This window comes from Halictus rubicundus, chromosome 11, assembly GCF_050948215.1.
Source record: "Halictus rubicundus isolate RS-2024b chromosome 11, iyHalRubi1_principal, whole genome shotgun sequence".
Taxonomy (NCBI): Eukaryota; Metazoa; Arthropoda; class Insecta; order Hymenoptera; family Halictidae; genus Halictus; species Halictus rubicundus.
In genome coordinates, this window is record NC_135159.1 from 15,090,195 (window position 1) to 15,111,340 (window position 21,146).

Here is a 21,146-nt window from a genome sequence, read left to right on the forward strand (position 1 = left end):
TCTCGACCTCTCCTGCTCGTTCCTCCGGTGTCTTTGATATTTCACGACCCACCTCGAGGGCGCCATAAAGCCTAGTTATTCGAGGGAAATAGGTCGAGTGTCCCGCGAACCGGTAACCCTCTCCAATCCCCCGGTTCCAACCCTCTTCAACCCCTTGCTAACACTGTTTGCAAATAAATCATTCCGCTTTGCGATATTTACCCACGGCGGCTGTTTTCCACGTTCCCTTTGACGTCCGACCTCCCTGGTCGACCTTCGGCAGGTGCGGCAGATGACCATCAAAACCGAACATCCGAAAACTAGCCTAACGGGGGTGACAACTTCAGATTAATTGTTCGGGAAATAAAAACTCTCTCGCTCTCCGAAAGTGAGACTCTGACAGAGAAATTTTGACGGTGATTAAACCGAGAAGTGTCAAGACCATAGGGTAGCAACCCTTAACAAATTTTGAAGTACATTTATGTATAGAAATATTAGCGAAAGTCTAATGAAGTTGATGCTACTCGTGCACTGATTCGATTGTGTTGTCCGGTGTTGGTTTACCGGTGTTCCCACGAACGTGAATTGTTAACAGAGGCAATAAATTATGTCGTTAATTAATGTACACATCCCGGCGATAATATTGTATTGTTCATTTGAACGATCCAGTTTGTTCAAAAGCGATCTACACTGGAACGTACACAGGATAAAATTCGTTACCGTGGGCGCGCGGCATATACGTGTCGAAATTAAGCAGGATTTTAATTAAAACCAGTATATTATTGACTCGGAACATTTAATTAATTCCGAAAATTCAGGTTCCGTAATCTGTGCAGAATCAGGTTTAACGGACGACCGAAACCAAACAGCGATTAGACCCCAATCAGATTTAATTAAAAACTGGTGATTTCGGGATGATTGTAATTCACCTTGACCTCTTAGGTCTCGGTCAAGCGTAACTGAACCCGTCCTGATCCCAATCAGACATTCGTTACAATTTTCCCAGACCTCCATCGGACAATCAGGAGGTACCATTTGAAATGTCCAATTGTCAAAATTGTTTAATTCAAAATTGTTCTAAATCTCAGTCTGGCACTCTACAAAATTTTCAGGCCTCGATATGACACTGTCAACATTTTTTGACACTGTACACAATTTGTGGACCTCGACCAAACCCGATCCCAACTTCTCATCGGGACCCATACCAGACATAGACATAGTTGCAACCGAAATTGTACCAACAATCAGACCTTGTTTGAACTTTCCTGACACCTCGATCAGAGTTACTTCTGCCCTCGTTCCGACACACCTGGACCACCTTCAAACTTCATGCAGTCTGAGGCGACATTTTGACGTGAATCCAACACAGTCTTGGTCCCCATCAGATCTCGATCAAATCCACCCGTGATCTCAGTCAGAGTTCATCGAGACGTGATCCAGGCCTCAATCAGACTTAACTCAGACCTCTCGCCTAAGCTCCAATGAGATCCACTTAGGATCGAAATTGTGAGACATAACTACACGTAATCCCACCGAAATCCACATCCCAATTGTGTCCCAATCAGCGCGAATTCCGGTGCGATTCAGTCCGAAATTTGCCGGAATCCCAGAGTCTCCTGTTCCACGATAATGATTCGCCAACACCAGCCTGACCTCGTTAATACTGAAAAACAATTTCCGTTGGTGTTCCCCGCGCGCAAAAAAAAAAAAGAAAAAGATCGTTCGCACTTGATCGTCGCGCTTGCGGAAACGAGAAATTGGTGTCCCGCCAAAGCGACGTTGAATTTATATTCGAGGACGGAGGCGCGTCGGACAAACGATCCGGTTCATAATTGACAAGAATACCCGGTTGAAATATGCGACCGGGGAGACAAACAAACGAGGGGAGGGGCGGGGGTGGAGGATCGGAGACAGAACAGAGGGTGGTCGGCGGTGTGGTGCTTTCCTTCTCGTTTTTCCGGCGGCGAATCGATCGATCGCTCGAAAAAGCACCACGGCCATGTATTTATAATGCGCGTAAGCGCCGACCTGTGATCGCAAGTAAAAGCGGCGCGCACCGGCGGCCGTTGTTTTCCTTTCTAACGAGTCTCGCGCAGTGCAGCAGCAGCAGCAGGAGGCACCAAGCTTTTCTTTTCTCTCCTCGTTTTCCCCCGCTCCGTGCCGCGCTCGCGCGCTCACCGAAAGGGCACGGCTCGACCTACATGCACGCCTTATTTATTGCATCCAGCTGGTGAACAACGCCGAACGAAAAAGGACAGGGGGCGTAACCCGCGCGAAAAACCCCCGTCAGGAATGCGAGAGACCCCGCGTCACCCCCTCTCTTCGGCTTCCCATCCCGAAAAACCACGATTCGACGGGCAACGCTCTGTGTCCGCGCATTCACCGTTGCTTCTACTTGGCAGTAGAGTCAGACAGCCGTGGACAGACGAGGAGGTCGAGTGGAAAGTTCACACGCGTCGCCAGACAGTAGCACCCACTTTCAAACAATTATCATTAACCTAATTCTGTTAACGCTGCTTTGGATTGACTCTGTAGATAGACTCTGCGCGCTTGGAAACATACGTACACCTTTTTTCTTAAATTGCGTTTTTACTCGAACCGGAACGGACTGTGTACTCCGGTGAAGGGTGAACAGAAAATTCGTTCCGTTTTGAGTTTACATTTCTGGCTGTAATAAATGAACAGATAGACAGTTTGAACGTTTTATCGCACCGTATTGTGCGGCGTGAACTGTAGAATGACGATATCGCCAAAGTTCATTCGAAAAGGTCGTAATTATAATTATTTACGTGGGGGAAGTCCATAGCTGACCGGAACGAATTTTTCACTCGGTTGGAGACTGACCGGAGAAATACACTAGCGACATTTCGTGGGCCACGGATTAGCCTGACTATTCTTCTTTTCCTGTGGCTTTGGATACGCTGATGGATGCAGGATGCAAAGCATCCGAGCCAGCCGTCATCCCCAGAATCCGTATTCTCGAAATGGGGTGAATTCGCGGCCGATGCGTGAACGCGTTCCTCACTAGGTTATCGCGTTTAGGGCAGGGGGTGACGAGGGGCGGGTCGGCGACTCTAGCGGGGTTGAGGGGTCAAACCGAGGTCGGGGTCGGGGCTGTGTGGTAGCAGAGATGAGGAAGGACCGCACCCACCCCGGTTTATCGACCGGGTTACACCCTCAGCCGGCGCTCTCTCGCGAATTCTCCTTACTTGCCTCTCCTCTCTCTCTCTCTCTCTCTCTCTCTCTCTCTCTCTCTCTCTCGTACCAGCTTCCTCTCTTATCTCCGGCCTTCCTCCGCCGCTTGATAGCTTAACGAAACATTGACAGGCCGCCTCGCGGAATAAGTAAACCTAACCCCCTGGACCTAACCCCTCCTGTTGTATCTGAAACGTTGACAGGCCGTTACGGAGAACGGGTAAACCCAATTCTGTTCTGACGTACGAGATTGGGGCTAATTTAGCTCTAACATCCTGACCCAAATATAACACAGACACAACACGCGCTGGTCTTTCTTCGTCAAGGTCCTAACTGCATTATGGAGTTTGAGGAGTGCTACATTATGCTGCGAGAAGAGACAACGTCGGTGACTAAAGCGCTCTTCGAGCTGGATTCTAATTTATACATAATTTAGACCTAACCCAGAGTCGTGGCAAAGTGCTAACGTTCCAACTCAGACGTGACCCAGACCTAACGCCTGACATGACCTTTAAACTCAGACGCAACACCGTCCTGAATTTTACGGATTAATAAAATCAAATTCAACGACCTAAGCCTGACCTAATACTACCTTGAAGTCCCTTTTTGTTGATGATTGCCTCTCACAAAGAATGCTGATGAGTCAAGTCAAGTCATTGAACCATGTCAGGGACACTTTCCCAGTCCCGAATTCCCGAAGATCAGCTGTGACCGATCAAGAAAAACCCTGTGAAGATGTCCCTTTGAGCGGGGAATCATTCTAGGAATTCGTTCTGAAGACGACACCGAGAAACAGGAAGAGGAATGATGACTGTCATCGTATCCGGATGATCCGCGGAAGTCTTGCGAGCCAGCTAGCCGTAGGTTGGACCGTCGCCAAGCGTGCTGCTCGCGATGGTAGTCTGGCTCTTTTCAGTCCTTTGACCCCGTTCGAGCCGGAGTCCTTCGAGAATATGATCTCCGACGTGCCTCGCCTCAGCAACGAGCCTCGCAGATAGAGAGATAGAGGCTGGCGGACGCGAAATAAAATAGTGGCTGCGGGTTCGAGTGTCTGGTGGTCGTGGGACGCCGCAGACTTCCGTGAAACTCCTTCCAATTGGATGATCTTGCGTAGAGGGGGGGGGGGGGAGGGGTGACGTTTTTCGCGCGGAAATTGGTACAACGGGCCCGTAAACAACCGACCTGGGCCAGCGAGCAACCACCGTAAAAGAAAATTGCCGTGTCGTGTTTCAGCGGCAGGCGATCTCGAAACGGCCCAGGTGTATTGGTCCGACAATTCGATCTAATGTTAATCAGCCCAGCGTCCAAAGTAATTGATCGGGAAACCGGAAAATGCGGAGGGTAGGTACAGCAGAGCGCCAACAGTGAAAACAGTCGATCACAAACGGAAGACGTTAACCATTTCCTAAACGAATTATGGTAATTCGCTTTGAAACGTCCAGGTGTATTGGTTCGGCGAAATCGATGAAACGTTAATCGCAGGCAATCGAGTCAGGAACTAAAAAGACACGAGAAGTGGGCGCACAAGAGCGTAGAAAGCTATGATAGACCCTCTGACGTGTTAAACATCCAGTATTTTCTTTGTTGAAAATGGTAATCCGCTTGCAAATGTCCAAGCGTATTGGTTCGACGAGATCGGATCACAGGGAATCGATTGACAGACTGAAAAGACGTAGGAAGCAGGTGCGCAGAACTGTAAACAGCCAGGATAGACGAGCTCGAATATTGAACGTCAAATATTTTCTTAATTAAAAATGGTAACTCGCTTTGACGATTCCCGGCGTATTGGTTCGACGAGATGTTAGACTTTTCCCGAGGACACTCTAAGTGAACTGTAGAACTTCTCGTTTACTATGTAGGTTACGAACAGTGAGAAAAAATTTTCTCTCCCTCAAAATGGCGGCGTTGCCACGTGATCGTATTTCACCAGTGGACAGACGTACGCGCGGCGGTGTGCATATTTTACGATGTCAGACGGCCATTTTGCGAAACGACGAAGCCGAAAGACGGAAAATATTTTTCCGACGAGATTCCTGTTTTGAATTTTCGGAGAAAAAAGTTCGGACAAGTTTTCCGCAACCGTTGGACCCATTCAGCAGCGTGTTCGAGCGTATCGGTGCGGATTCGAGCGAGTTTCACAGGCGAAAGGGAAGTTTCCAGGGAGGGGAACAGCGGGGAGGATAAGTTTCGGATGTCGTTTGGACTAGAAAACGTTGTTTCGCGCTCGAGCACGGTCAGAAGCGAGCGAGGGCGACACGGCTTTCGAAGGGAACGGTAATCTCTGAAACAAGAGGAGAGGAAACAAATCCTCGCTTCCGCTCCGCGTCGAATTTCGCGTGTCCCGAGAGGAATGGAGAGATGCAAAGGGGGAATCGGAGAGTGAAAGAGAGAGAGAGAGTAGAGCAGGACAATGGCGTCGCACGGAGGGGCAACGGCAGAAAGCGTGAATCGAAGGCGGAGCCGTCCGACGGGGACAAAGGACGAGGAACCGATCGTCTACGCTCCCGGGCGCGACCCTCGAAACGACCGATGAACGAGCTTCCGCTCGAAGTTACCACGAAGATGATTCAATTGCGACGCAGTTAACGTCAATTGCCGCGGGGAGAGAGAGAGAGAGAGAGAGAGAGAGAGAGAGAGAGAGAGAGAGAGAGAGAGACTACGCAGATGCGTGCCAAGCGAAGGGGATTTCGCCGACGAACGCCGAGAAAACGGGAGACCGTCTGCGCAAGCCCAGCTCTCCTTCTTCCCTTCAAACTCCCCCCCCCCCCCCCCGCGCTCTCTTACCATTCTTCCGTTTTGCAGAGGAAACGACCCGATCCGTTTACCCGATCGTAGAAAATTTCGTAGGATGAATATCTCTGCCAGCCGCGAGCCCAGCGCCCGAGTGGGTGTAATATGTTACAGGCAAGGTGGATTGAAATTGTGTATGGAGACCAGATTCCAGAGGAATCAATAAGATTTCGAGGGGATTGCACGGGGATCAAGTAGTAGACAGGGTACAGCTGGGGTATTGATATGTTTGATCGTTTTATGGGATCATGGTCCTAGTCCGATTTATTTGATTCTGGTGTTGCACCAATCCCTCGGCTAGGTCTGAGAGGGCAATTAGTGGTATGGGTCTTCCTAAGGCAGACGCGATTAAACCTAGCTGATACCTCAACTGGATTTTGGAGAGCCCGAACCAATGAAATAATAACATTGTGGACACTCCGATCCACAGTCTGCACAGATTCGGATGGAACCCAAACACGGTTTATTTGGATTGGATTCAGGCCTAACTAGGATCCACTTTGAAGAATCCGTTAGCGATTGGATCAAACCTAGCCAGAGTCTATTCAAATTTGGATAGTACTTAAACAGGGTCTATTAGAACGGTCTCCCATCTAGGGATTCAGTGAGGAGAGGAGTGTTGATGAGTCTACAGATTTGGATGGGCCCTAACCAGGGTCGATTGGGATTTGCAACCTGGGATTTGAGACCTGCTTCAATCTGAATTCGGACCATGTCTAACCAGGGTCCAACCTGGATCATACCGAACCAGTCTGGATTTGGACCAAAGATCCCAACGAGTGTTCACCAAATTCCTCCGAAAATCCAAAAATGACTGCAGTTCAACCGAGAAAACTAGCAAGATCAGCTCCAAATAACATTATTCCTCTCGAAGAGAGGGATGCTATTCCGCGATAGTAAAGATGCTGGGGGAGACGTGGGCGATGCTGGTAGCAGGAACGTAGCGGAGCGATGACGCTGTGGAAGAGGATGGAAGAAGGGCGTGCAGCGTGCGCGGGAGTGAGAGGGCACACAAGAGGGGGGGGGGGACAAAGATGGTGGGTAGGGGTGAGGCATGAGGAGGGCTCGCGGTGCAAGCGTCGAGGGAGGAGCGTCGGGTGTCAGTGTGCATGCGGACGCCGAGTCGTCAGTCGGCTCCGTATCTCGCGGCAGTCTGGTCCCTTCGATCGTCATTGCGAGGGAGGCTGAACCCGATCGCGCCTCGGGATCCGCTCGAACCGTCTCGCCTCGCGTTCCGAACAGGTTCGGAACGGGTTCCGAGGACCCCAGTGATCCGGACGCTATGCGTTGCGCAACTCGGTCCCGCCCGCGATCGCGAGTGCACACTTCGAAGACTAGGGATATCTGCTTCGAGACCCACAATCGATAGAGTACCACACGATTAGCGATTCAAGGTGGAACGGTGCGAGACATACACATACATACATGCAGAGAGAGGGGGGCCAGATCTTTTGTGGTTCCTGGATCCTAATGCTGGGATCCAGAGCAACAGTGTGCCCGCTTTCGGGAATCGCGGCGAAAGAGTCCCCGTCCAGAAGCTCCGGGGAAAGGGATTTGGAAGACCTAGCTTAGCGGATCGGGTTTGGATGAAGCTTGAGCAGTGCCGAGTACTTTCGAACCTCGGGCTAATGGTCCAAAGTTTTTCTAAGCTGGTCGACGGTGTAGATTGAGTTAGGGTCACCGGGGAGTTAATGAGATAGGAGGCGAGGTAATGTTGTTTGAGGAGTTCGCTGGCTTTCGGAGCTTCCGCTGATGGTCCGCGAGTTTTGTAAATTGATTGGGGCACCATCTGGATTGGATCTGAAGTGACTAAAAAGCGGTTTTGGTAGCAGGTGGATTGGGATTTTGAGGACCTAGACCGAACTGGGGATAGACCGTTCAGATAACTATTAATTTGATCATTGTACAAGCTGTTGTAAGCTCGTGCTACCGGTCCAAAATTTGTTCTACTTAGTCACCATCTATCTTGAGCTAGGTCCAGAGCTAATCTTTAAAGTGGGGATCGTAGCAGTTAGCTTAGGCTGTGCGAAAGCCTGAACCAAAAGCCCCCGAAATCCGCGTCTAATCCGCATTATAAAATTCAAAAGCATTCATCCAAAGTTCGGCCAACAATCCCAACTTGGCTGCCAGTTTTCTGCCAAACCGCGAAGGTCTAGGATCCGCGCGAGTGTGCTCGAACCATAAAACTGGATTTGCATAAGCATCCGCAGTCTGGTAGCAATTCATCCTGGCGAAACCCCGGCGGATTCCCGTTTGCGCCGCGCTGGCGTCCGGAAACGGGGATCTGTGCTCGGTTCCAAGTCGACGCTCCTGCTTGTGTCTTCTTTTGAAACGAACATCCCTCTTCTGCATTGTGCTCGAAGAAACACCTTCCTTGTTGTACAGGACCAACAACATTTGATGGTCCAAGTACGCTGGGAAAAGAGGATCCATAAAATTTTGCGAAATTGTGGGCAGTGAGACGAGGCTAAATGGCGGGAACCGGCGTCCTTGACCCGACGAATGGGCGTATCTGTCGGTGAACGGTCCTCCGCTCTTCAACCGACTCGGGACAGACACGGGCTGTTGCTGCTCACCGTTGAGTCGCGTTCGATCCGCTCTCAAGCTGAACGATCATGCTATTTAGAGGATACGGGGCTGCGATCTTTTCGCGAGCCCCGCCCGAACGACGATCACCGCGTAAAAATAAGCGGGTTGATCATTGGGAGAGACCGAGCTGTATCGACGAGTGTCCTTGACCCGTGGAATGCGCGTTCGGGCGGATGCGAGCCGTGCAGACTCTCGCGCTTGTTCCTTCACGCTCCAAAAGTCCCCCGCATACACGGTCGATCCCGCCGATTAAAAAAAGAACGCCGACACGAGGAATGGGGGCGAGACTAACGCGCCACGTCGGCCTATGAACCGCGGTTAGGCGTGCACCGCCGGCTAATTGCCGTCCCGATGGGGAATAGTCGGCTCGAGGCGAACTTTGACTTTGCGTCACCACCAGCCAGCAGCGTCGGGAGAACTCGCTTGAACTGGGGTGGGGCCCGTGGGAACGGGAAACTGGCTCAAACTTGGCCAAACGTCGTTCAAACTTGGTCAAACATCGTTCAAACATGGTCAATCTTCGTGCAGCCCGGGTGAAAATCGCGCTCATACTGGATTCCAATTCAAACTTGAGCCACTGACTCAACTTCAACTTCCGCAGAATCTGCTCAAACATGGCTCAACCGAGACAGTGACGTACTTCAACTTGTTGAGTCAAACATCGTTCAACCCCGACTGAAAACATACTCAAATCGGTCCAGATCTCAAACCACAAAGCAATCACACGTTGCTCGAACCCATACTGAAACTTGAAATCAATGTCAAACCTATCGCAAACCTTCTCAAACCCCGTTCAACCGCACCGCACCTCCGACAAGGAAATTCTACTGGAACAGGATTTTCCGATTAAATTCTCAGTAGAATGATTTGATAAAAATTTGGACGAAGGTTCCCGTTATCGCGGACAAGAGCGTAAGGGCACGAAAAAAACAAAAACAAAATACTGCTCCGTGATTTCGAAGGTCGTTAATTACCGGGAACTCGTTCCTTCCGTCGTCGCGTCCCGGTTCCACGGTAGAATGAGTCGCGCGGGGCGCGCCGTCGCGTTTAAAGAGCGTCGCGAGCCGCGATTCAGATTTCAGTCGGAAAGGGAACCGACTCAACGCGACTCACAAGCTCGTCCGCGTCGCGACGCGCCGCGCCGCGCCTGTACGCTCGCTCGCAACGGCAAAGTACACGGGAGATGACAAAAAGGAACGCTTTTCGAAGGCACGGGTCGGGCTTCGCCGTATAAAAAAAAGAGCTCGCGGTAGCGACGCCGGGCGTCTAGCGCGTCGCGATCGACACGCTTGCCAAAGGGGGCGGAAATGAAAGCTCTCGTGGCATCGTGTCGCTGGCTCGCGCGGTTCGAGGAATCATTAATCCCACGTCCCACACGCACCCCGCATTAGTGCACCTGCAGCGGGATCTTCTTCCGTCGCTAATCCGTGGACAACTTCCCTCTCTCAATCGTTAAGACACGACATTTCACGAGTAGTGCACTAATCCGGGGTCATCTGGATCACGATATTGTTCCGTTATCTCAACAATCCGGGTACAGTGTTTCACTCGCGTCATCCAAGTAAACGATATAACCCTCCAAAGAATAGTGCACTAATCCGGGGACAGGTTTCCTCTCGCATCATACCAAGACACGATAGTGCAATAATCCGGGGACTGAACTCTTTCGACGCTGGCTCGACCAATTTGAGACGCGACGGTAATCCGGCGTTTACACTAATCCGGGGCGGCATTGTTCAGCCGGCTAACGACTAGAGCGAGGACAATTGTTCGGCCGGGTCGAATCGGAATTTCTAATTGATTGTGCTCGCACGACGCCTCCGGTTGTTGGTCCTACGTTCGAGCTAGCGTCTTGCTCGTCCCGTGCATTCAGCGTCGTTAACGATCTCTTCTGAACTACTCGTGGGGCCCGTGGAGAGCCACGGCGCGTCGCGAAGACAAAAAGAATAGTAGCGTCGCGAACGAGAAAGAACGGCGGCAGCCTGTAAGCGGAGTGGTCTCGTTTCATTTTCCTCTCGCCCGGCTCTCTCCCCTGTCTCTCCCACTCTCTCTCTCTCTCCTCTCTCCTCTTTCTTTTACTTCGCTCGTCCCTCGTCTGGCCGGCCCTCATGTCCCCCTAACAATTACTCGTTACTTCGTTCTCCTCGTATTTTATCGTTTTACGGTGGAAAAAAGCTGCGTGGATCATCTTCTTCTTCGATCTCGTTCCACCGTCCCCGGATTAGTGCTCCGCGACGATCCATCTCGGTGTGCACTAATCCGAGTATATCGAATAACCTACCTTCGAGTCACAGGAAATCTAACAGCCCGAACAAATTCCTACGGCTCTGACCAACCCCGGATTAGTGCTCCAGAATACTGTCATCCGATGCACGCTAATCCGTGGTACACATCAGACCGATCTAGAAGGTTCTGTTCTTTCGAATCGTACGCTTCGCAGTAATCCAGTATTCCCCGGATTAAGCCCCGCAGAAATTGCTCGTTCACCTCTCGCTAATCCGAGGAGCGTCTCGAAGATCAGAGGTAGGATCGGAGACCGAGGTGAGAGCGGCAAGAAATCGGAAAGGCCCTATAAATTGTCAAACCAGCGTCTCCCATCCAGCCTCGGATTAGTGCCGTTCGGTGGACGCTAATCCGTGGATTAGCCGGAATCGCGGCGTTCGCAGAGCAGACTGGAAAAGACGTGGAAACTGGCACGAGTCGCCGCGAGTGATGGCAACGAAGTTAAGCCCCGTCTCCAATTATATCCAAAGTCCCACAGCCACGTACACGAGCGTGGGCCGTCGCACAGATCCCGGCCACCTAATTGCCCACGGATCAGACCATTTCGTATCAATTCCCGCTTATCCGGGGCGTGCACCACCGAAACCCGATCCAATCGCGACCACGTATACGGAGACTCAAAAATCACTATTCTGCAAACACCCTGCTCGCTCGACGACATTCCGAACCTCCGGCTCGATACAGGGAAATTTAAAATTGTACAGGGCGTTCCAAAGGCCCTGACTCTCTTGCTGCTAATATATAGGGCGTTTCAAAAATTCCACCGATGGAGAACAGATTATTCCTCGTGCAGAAATAGTATAATGGTAGCATAAAAATTAAAGAAACACTGAAATCTTGTACAGGGTGTTTCAAAGGCCGCGACTCTCTTGCTGCTAATACATAGGGCGTTTCAAAAATTCCACCGATGGAGAACAGATTATTCCTCGTGCAGAAATAGTATAATGGTAGCATAAAAATTAAAGAAACACTGAAATCTTGTACAGGGCGTTTCAGAGGCCACGATTCTCTTGTTGCCAATATATAGGGCGTTTCAAAAATTCCACCGATGGAGAACAGATTATTCCTCGTGCAGAAATAATATAATGGTAGCATAAAAATGAAAGAAACACTAAAATCTTGTACAGGGCGTTTCAGAGGCCACGATTCTCTTACTGCTCTTATATAGGGCGTTTCAAAAATTCCACCGATGGAGAACAGATTATTCCTCATGCAGAAATAATATATAAAAATGGTAGCATGAAAATTGAAGAAACACTGAAATCTTGTACAGGACGTTCCAAGTTGTGCAAACAGGAGCTGTTCCAAATTCAGAGTGAAAAGAAATAAAAGCAGTGGCTCGTTCCAGAGATAAAGCGCTGTGTACACAAGTTACATAAAAATCGTACATCTTGATAATTTTCATAAAAGACAAATGTACCGGGTGTCACGGAAAAATGAATAGATTTGAGCAATTGCTGAATATGAAATCTTTTCAGAGGGGTTGTTATCACTCGAGTCGGAAATAATACAGTCCCATAAAAATCGACAAGCGGGGATTCGAATGAAGGGTAGGGAACCCGGAGCATGAAATCCTCCCGGACTCGAGAGCCTTCGGAGAGGGTTGGAACTTGAAGTGTGAATGCCCGACGTGGATCCTACCGTGTGTCTCGGAGAAGTTGAAGGTGTGGGTAGACAATCGGTGAAATAGGAAGTCGAAAAGGCTCGTTTTCGGAGGGGTTAAACGGTCTGCGACAGGGGTGGCCGCCCCGAAGCGGTGAAACGATACTACCCCGGGACAATGGAGGCCTTTTGTCGGCCTCGAGGGGTGACTGGTCCTAAAGGAAAGTGTCTTCCGATGTCCGATAGGCACGCGCGGCCACCGGGATCGAGGATCCTGGCCAATGGATCCAGGTGCCGAGGCGACGCACACGTCGCGTCGTACCATCGATCATATTTTCACGCGCGACCGCGTAACCACGGTGCACTATACTCGGGCTTATCGTAATCGGATATTAAGAGTCCCTTTCGCGATCTCCCTCTCGAGGCTCGGCTAATAATAGCCCCGGTCTGCCTCGGAATAATTGATACCGCGGTTATAATTACAGCGAGAGCCGGTTATAATTACAGATTTCTAGAAATCCCACGTCGGAAATTCTCCGTAAAAATCGCAGATTTTATCTCGCGGAGAAGTTGATCGAGAAGCATTGCGTTCGTTTCCCTTGACGATTTTTCCGCTGGAACAAACGTACCGGGTGTCTCGGAAAAATTGATAACGCTTTAAAAGTATAGGCACGACTGCCGAGAATTAGGTCTGTTGAATCAGTTGAACGCTCTCTGACAGGGACACGGTGGACTGTTGGTGCTCGAGTTAAAAGCAATACACCGGGTGACCTATAAAAATCCATCAGGATTCGAGTAAAGACGATTGCCGAGTATCCAATTTTCTTACAGTTGAACGCTTCTAAAGGCTTCGAGAGATGGTGCTCGAGTTGAAAGCAATATATACCGGGTGTCCCATGGGAATTGATCACTCGAATAAAATTTCTATTTCCCCAGAGGGTTTATTTGAAAAATTGTACTAAGCGAAGGCTCGGACGCATAAATATGCGTTCGAGCTGCACTTTGTCGGGCAATTTTCGAAGGGTCTCGGAAAGTGGCTTCTTAGATGGCCTTTAATATTAAGCGTGCACTTTGCAGGCCCCGTTAAGTTGCTCGCCGTGACTAATTCAAGTTGTTGCAATTTTTATGCGCAACAGTCCGCGAGCTATGGCAACAGGGTCACGGGTACAGCCCTGCCTTCGATATTGGGGGAGGGGGGAGAGGGGAAATCAAAAATTTAAGTCGAGTCAACGGAGATGTTCACGCGGCGATAAGCAACGACAAACACCAAACAGATAACAGAGAGACGAGAAAACGAAAGAGCAGGAAGGTTTGGAGATTAAACAGCACAAAGTACAAGGCAAACGGAACAAGAAAACCGTGCTTTGGGATAAAAAGGGAACGAGGTCGCGGGACGGCGACCGAGGAAAAATCGGGGACGAGTTAATTGGAAAAAGTGAAGCGATTTAATTAATAAAACAAACGAAGATTCCCTCTCTCTCTCTCTCTCTCTCTCTCCGTGAAGTAAATAATTATGTGGCAGGGCGGGGTCCCGGGGCCGGTAATAAACGCCATTATCATTATCACCGTCGTGCGCTAGCAGCGTTAGGGCAATCCAATACCTCGCCCGATGACGTCATCGCGGACGCAGACCTCCCGTTAATCTCCGGACCAATGGGATATCGCGTTTCCGTTTCTCGGAAAAAGGGAGTCGACGATCCACGGTGTCGAGAAACTCGGCCAGTTTTTCCAACCGCCTTCCCCTCTCCCCCCGACCCCTTGCCACTGCCCCTCCCGCCCCTTTGTCCCCCTCTCCCGTGCACCTAGATCCTTGAACCCGCCACCCCCACTCACCCTTAACCCTTCGCGACCCTATATAGAGTCCGACAGCGCAATTTCGCGAGCATAATCCAGACGCGAGCGGAACGAAATAAACAGTCATGCTGCATTTTCAAAAAATTGTATTCGAATCTCTGAATTTTTCTGGAAATAAATCACCGGAGGGTTGCGAAAGGTTAGAAGGCAAATGGATTATTTTGTTTTTTTAAAAAGAGGAATTTGTTCATGTAGGATATCTGACACCTGATGATCTCACAGTTGAAGATTTTTATTTGTTCAATCAGTTCCACTTTATTTGAACTTTTACTTTCAGGAACTTTTCTTCGTCTGTTCTCATCAAAACTTATAATGCGGGGGTGTTCTTTAGAAGAAGAAAAAAAAATTAAACCGTCTACGTTTTAAATAGAAGCTATTAAAAAGTTTCCTAACAGTGTACTTCTCTTCTTCAAACTTGAGCCTTGACTTTGCGAAATGTTTCTGGGACCTTACGGGGGTTTCCGGGTTTCTATTTAATCTTTCAAACAATTTTTACGTTTTGTACACATCGTCGAAAATTTCTGTGAAAATTCTCGGCTCTTCAGGTGGCATTACACTTTTGTAGGCTTCCGAAAGCCTAAATGTAATTTTTAACAAATCCGGTAAATGCGTGTTTCAAAACACAAGGATGACATTGAACATTCAGTCAATATTTTTTATTCATTCCTGAGGAAGGCGTTGGATCAATTGGTCCTACGTAAAATCTTGGTCCGGCAAGGGATTAATGCAATACAAATTTTTGTAAAGCCTCGTTCCAGAGTGTGCTTGCAAAAGTTGGGTACGAAATTCGCTTTCTTTGAGTTAGTCGAGTTTCTCAAGATCCGCGTTAATTCAACTTGTTGCCAAAAGTGGGACATTGGTTTGACAGTGTCTCCTTGTCAACTGATGCGGACGCACAAAGAAAAGACGCTGACTTGAGCGTGCAGACAGCGTCGGTTCTCGTCTTCGTCGCGAGCCTCGGGCTTAATCGCCACTCAAGGATCACGTGAGCCCGCTTCGTTGCGCAATTTCGCAAATTGCCAGACCACCTCTCTCTCTCTCTCTCTCTCTCTCTCTCTCTCTCTCTCTCTCTCTCTCTCTCTCTCTCTCTCTCTTTCTCTCTTTCTCTCTCCTTCTTTTGCCTTCGAGCGCCGAAAAATCCATGAGAAACGACACACGAATGCCACTGAAAATCGAACTGTTACTGTAAAAATCATAATAATTGCACCGAATTAGAGTGTTAAAAAAACGTGTAATAGGTCCGTTATTTTGTCAGAAACAGCTCAAACAAAAATACTAACAATTGCGTCACCTGTTCGCTAAAGTCTTCAACGTTTTCGGCGACCCGAAAGATTCGGGCTCTGTTACAAAAATTTCGAAAAAGCGACGGAAAAAAATGTAAAACGTGATTCGATCCTTCTATTAAAAAATGTTTCCATCGCGATTCCGTTCGCGAACGAGATTAAACAAACCGTTCGAACCGTTTTCGCCCCGTTGTTTAGGGGTTGCTCGATCAGGGGGTGGCCAACCCAATTTCAAGGAGAGTTTTCGGTCCATGGAAACGCAGCGCCACCGAGTGCGTACTCGCGGATACCACGGTTCGCATTACCATCGAGTTTAAGGGGGTGGCCCAGGGGTGGCGATGACGTGAGCAACCCCCTGACCATCCCCAACCCCCCATTAGTCTCGGCGTGTAGGTGGCCGGGCCGCAAAATGCCTGTCGCGTAATTGCGAAATTGGCATCGTTGCGTTCGGCGATCGATTGCCACGAGAGAGATGGAGAGAGAGAGAGAGAGAGAGAGAGAGAGAGAGAGAGAGAGACTAATCTCCCTCTCTGTCTCTCCTCTTGACGCGAGGTGCCCGAAAATAGTAGAATTCGTAGTCCGCTAGCCCCGGAACGTGTCCTCAAAAAGTCCTCCACTCTGAAAATCCCAAAATTTCCATTTCGATTTGAATAGAAACCGTTATTGTACCTCTCACTCTAAATTTAAACAATTTTTTAACATCCCGAATAATGCATATGCAGAAAATATTGGTGTTCGAAATTGTGAAGCAGGGCTGTGCTATAAAATCGAGAAATGGCAAATAAATTATCGTGGGGGAAATGTTCTAAGTTGTCACGTTAATTACAGCGAAGCCAGACGCGTCTTTAAATTGGATGCAGAAGCTAATACAGGTCCGAGAAAGGCCATCTGGCCGAGCGGATTCGCCAAAGACAAAGAAAACGCAGCAATTATACCGCGGGCTGCGCTACGAGAGGATTAATTCCGCGACATATCGTATTACAAGGCCCGTAACAGCCCATCTGCTCCCGATTCCCATTCCGTTCCGCGTGGCTCTCTGAATTTCCTTTACCGGCGGTCCCCGATTAACTCGGATTTCACTGGACCGCTGACACACTCCCTGCCGCCCGCCCCCGTTTTCGCTTCGTATTAATTAACTCGACCCGATTGCATCGGTAGAGCGACCCGGTCGTTTTTAATGCTTACGGTCAACTGGAAAATGTATTTTCCCCCCCCCCCCCGTCGGTATCGAGAACGAATCTCGGGGCTTTGTCTCTCTCTCCGCAGAGCTAACGAGACCGACAGTGGGCGGGGCGCGGGGAGGACACGCCCCGCTGCCTCCCCACCCCGCCCGCCTCGCCCCGCCCCGCTCCGCCCGAACGCTCGCTCTCTCGTTTTCTTTCGAAAATCGTTCGGTGGGGGGCACGGGCGAGATCGGGACGGGCTTAAACGAGGCAGCCAATTAATTTCGCGAACCGACGGGCTTCAAGTGTACAGGACACCTGTACACTGTTGTCACCTGCGTGCGTAGATTGGCACTGTTTCCCGTGAAATGATAAATGGAAATTTAAACAGCGCACCGACGGTTGTTTAAATATTGTTCCGATCCCCGTCGCTGATTATTCGCCTCTAAACAATCACGGAGACTGAAAGAGTGACGTACGGTCTCGTAAAGCAACAGTGTCGCGAGAAATTGTTAAATAAATCCGTACCCTAGTATTTAATTCGAAACACATCGAAGAGACTCGCGAAATTGTTACGCATATATTATAATATTGTATAATTCAATGCATAATACCGCACATAAATATTATAATAGTACATTAATATTGATCGTTAATATTATACAGTGTATACCAATAGCGTCGTTTGTACAGTAAATCACTGGTAACAATTTTCTCGAATTGAAAATTGAGAATACATATCGAAAAATTGGCGGATGGTTGTTAGACACGGCCCCTCCACCGTTCCACCGTCGCGCCTACTGTTGAATGGCCACGCCCCGCGTTGAATGGCCACGCCCTCCTAGTCAGATGACCACGTGTCCCGATTGTGCCGCCCAGTTGGTGATCGAGGGAAATCGTTCGAGACGATCAGTAGACAGTGACTGTGTGACAGTGGTGTCGTGGATTCGTCGATGATCGATTGCTCGGAGCGGCACTGTGTGGCGGACGTGATCGTGCACCACCGTGATCGACGATCCACGATCGTCAGCGAGCCGGTGTGGTGGTGGTGGTGGTTTCTCGAGACCGGTCGACCGGTCCTCTACGATTCGGACACGATGTGCAGCAAGTGCAGCGAGTGTTGCCAAGGGTCACGTCACAGTGTGGACGCTAGCCCCACGCCTGGATCCGATTCCGACATCTCAGGTAATCTAACCAGACCCATGGAACACTTGACGCAACATCAAAACACTCCTATCGGTCACAATTCATTTTTCCTCAAGACACTTATGCATCGATAATGTGTTCAACCCCTTACCGTGACCCATATCATGAAAGAACTCTTCTTGCAAAACATCTACATGACCTTAAACCACCTCCGATAAATTGTTTACATCATCCGTCGACCTTCAAGGGGTTATTCTGGTTTTCGAGGCCGTTTTTCCACGAAATCTCGGGAATTTCTTCTGGAAACCTATCGAACCTTTTGCATTGGAATTTTGCACACGTACTTATTCATACTTGAAGCAGGTGTGTGATTTTTTTCAAGTAAAAACAATCAAAATTACACGAGCTATGAATTATTTCATAGAGTACGTTTCGAAGGACATGGGTGAACGGTTCCAACGATTCTGCTGATCGGAAGGGGAAAAAATGAAGTTGTTTATTAATCAGTATGACTATCCAGAATACCCCCTTGAACACAGTCGCAGGTCCCGTACAGCATCTCTGAAGTTCAATTCCCCCACCGAGTCAAAGTGAGATTGAGTTCTCCGCGCCAATGAGGCGAGGTCCCGGCGAAACAAAATGAACCTTTGAGATTCGCGGTTCAAAGATCCCCACGGTGCTAATTATCCGCCCGGAGCTAGGCTAGGGTGTCGGGCGTCTCGGTGTATCCGTGGGATCGCCTTCGGAGCGGCTAGTTTGCATGACAGTCGTACAAAGAACGAGTTGACGGCGAGAGGGTAGGGGGAGGGGTCCGGCCGTGACTGCAGAGCGGTGCATACCCTAAACAAGGTTACGGCGCCGGGGATTGGTCGCGAAAGCTGCTGCCCCGGGGGGTTAGGCCAGCCTCCGGCGATCCAGTTCGCGCAAACACCGTCGCCTTTTGACTTGTAGATGCGGTGCCGGACCTCGGCGTTGCTTATCAGAGGATGTTTCTCGCTTGCGATGTTTGTCATGGAAATTCCCTCGAGGGGTCTACAGCTATATTTTTCTTCCTTTTTTTTTTCTGTTCTTTATTGAATCGTTACTCGCAGCCGTCGTCGCCGCGATCGAGGGAAAGCGGACGCGCGGGCTCGAAACGGGTCGACGAATTTATATTCATAACTCCCGCGCGGCAGAGAATGCGGAAGTAGAGGACCGCGCCGAGGCGAATTCGCGAGGTACGTCCCTGAAATATGCAGCATGATTGCCGAGCGTCTTTGACCCGCGGGCACGTCTTTGGCCCGCGAAATTATTCGAGAGCCCGGCCCGAGAGGGTGTCTGATTTCAAGGTTATTAAGATTTCTTCGAACCGAACGCGCCCCGCTTTGCGTATTAATGCTCCCTCGGGAACTCGGTCGAGCTGCTGCTGCTGCTGCTGCTGACTATTAAGAGGATCTTTTTTGTTGTAGGGCGGTACGGAAGGAGGTCTCGTAGAAACGCGACTGCGAGACGCATAGGTAAACGTAGGTGAACCTTGATGATGTCCTTAGATAGACCCCTTTTTCGGACGTAGACTTGACCCAGACCTTAACGAAGACGAAGGAGAAAGCTCTAGATTCTGTGTTCTTCTAGAACTGATGTAGTCTTTTTCGTTGTGTAAACAGCTTAATCCTGTTTCCCCGTACTTCCAAGCGTACACGTAGCGTAAGGTGCACCCCCGATCATTTCATGTAACCTAGTCTCTCGTTAATGGCGCTTTAGTGAACACACAGCCGTAAACTGGACGCAGTGTTTCCCACAGCAGTAATGTTTCTGTTGGTCTTTTGCGAGGCAGGTCGTTGACTTAGTGTTGTCTTCCTTTTTGACTATTATTCACAGCTTCAAGCCAGTTAATCGTAATTAAACACGCAGCTAGGAGAATTCGGACGTGGAAACGGAACCAAGTCGAACTTTTGGTAGAAGCAACAACCACCACCGTCTCGGTTTTTGCGTCCACGGTTTCCCCCGCTCGTTCCACCTGCTAATGGAGCCGTATCTCCTTTTTCTGGTTACAGAGGAGGAGTGGAACCCGGATGGCAAGGGTCGACAGTCCAACGACACCGGTGAGTCTCACGAGATTCATTCCATTCGAGAACACTTTCGTCGAATGATCCCCTTCTCTCGTTCCTCCTCACACCACCCTTTCTCGTTCTCCCTCGGATCGATTGTGTGATTCGCGACAGATTTCTCTTCCCCCCTCTCTCTCTCTCACTCCTCTGTCCCTCTCTCGACCACCCCCGTCGTTTTCCACACACGCCGTGCTCGATGTTACAGGCTTAACTTAACCCCTGGAATTGGCGTGGCCGCTGTCAGGTTTCTTCCTAGGTTCGAGTTTCACACACACTGCCAGGTACACCTCTCCTTCTCCCTTCCCCCCCAAACCACCCTTCGACGCGTGAAAGTGATACGATAACCACCCCTGGGCCCCCGCATTCTTCCCTTTTAACCCTTCTACTTCAATCCCCTTTGGCCACGCTGATAGGTATTTTAGTCAGCTCCCTGTGATTCCCTATCAATACCGTTACCACCCCCTTCACTGGGGAATTTTTGGGGGGTTGTCAATTAATTCGACGATGTAGAAACGTGTTTTTATATTACAGGGTTTATATACATTCGGGGGGGAATCATATATCTAGGGTTTATTTCTGATCCGTTGATGGTCTCCTTTCATTTTAGTTTCAGATGCAATTCCGACTTGATTGGTATTTTATAGTCTCAAAACTTGAGATTACCTAATTAAAGTCAGGTTCTTAGGGGATATTCTGAGGAATAATTCACATTTCAGTGGTATCGAAACACGTTGTTATACTGCAAATTGAGGTGGGACGATTTTTTATTTATATCTAGGCATATTTTCAGGAGCCATTGTGTGTAATTTTATCACAGACACACACAATCTTCCTCTCTATATAGGGAAGATACCAAGCTTTTTAATTTAAATTCTATAAGGGACACAACAACAACCTTTTTTCTCTGTGGATGAGGTTGGTGCAGTTTTCTCTCAGATCATACTAATTTATTTCTCTGGGAGGGTCGAAGGTAATTAATTTGTAATTAAATTAAACAATCAATAATATAAATCGACATTCTGGAACTAGGAGATTAATTATTTCTTGCTTCAATTGAAATAAAACTTGTGAAACGAAATCTTGCACTTGGGCGGGGCTTGAACCTGGGACCGCGCGATTAGCAGTCGGACGCCTAAGCACTGAGCTAAATGGCGTTGTTCGTAAGAGTACTTGTG

The 21,146-nt window shown here is 49.2% G+C and overlaps 2 protein-coding genes across 13 annotated transcripts in view; both read left to right on the plus strand.

Annotated features, from left to right (window-relative positions):
• The window catches only part of LOC143358689 (uncharacterized), a 107,218-nt gene that overhangs the window by 27,757 nt on the left and 58,315 nt on the right, over positions 1 to 21,146 (plus strand). For all 12 annotated transcript variants that reach the window (XM_076796025.1, XM_076796026.1, XM_076796014.1 and 9 more), the window contains exon 4: positions 19,918 to 19,965. In XM_076796025.1, the coding sequence (XP_076652140.1) occupies positions 19,918 to 19,965 (48 nt within the window). The remainder of the gene's footprint in view (positions 1 to 19,917; positions 19,966 to 21,146) is intronic.
• LOC143358822 (uncharacterized) lies at positions 6,904 to 19,495 on the plus strand. Its single transcript, XM_076796297.1, has 4 exons — positions 6,904 to 7,358; positions 17,505 to 17,923; positions 19,333 to 19,386; positions 19,437 to 19,495. The coding sequence occupies exons 2-4, from the start codon at positions 17,692 to 17,694 to the stop codon at positions 19,493 to 19,495; spliced, it is 345 nt and encodes a 114-aa protein (XP_076652412.1). The 5' UTR covers positions 6,904 to 7,358; positions 17,505 to 17,691.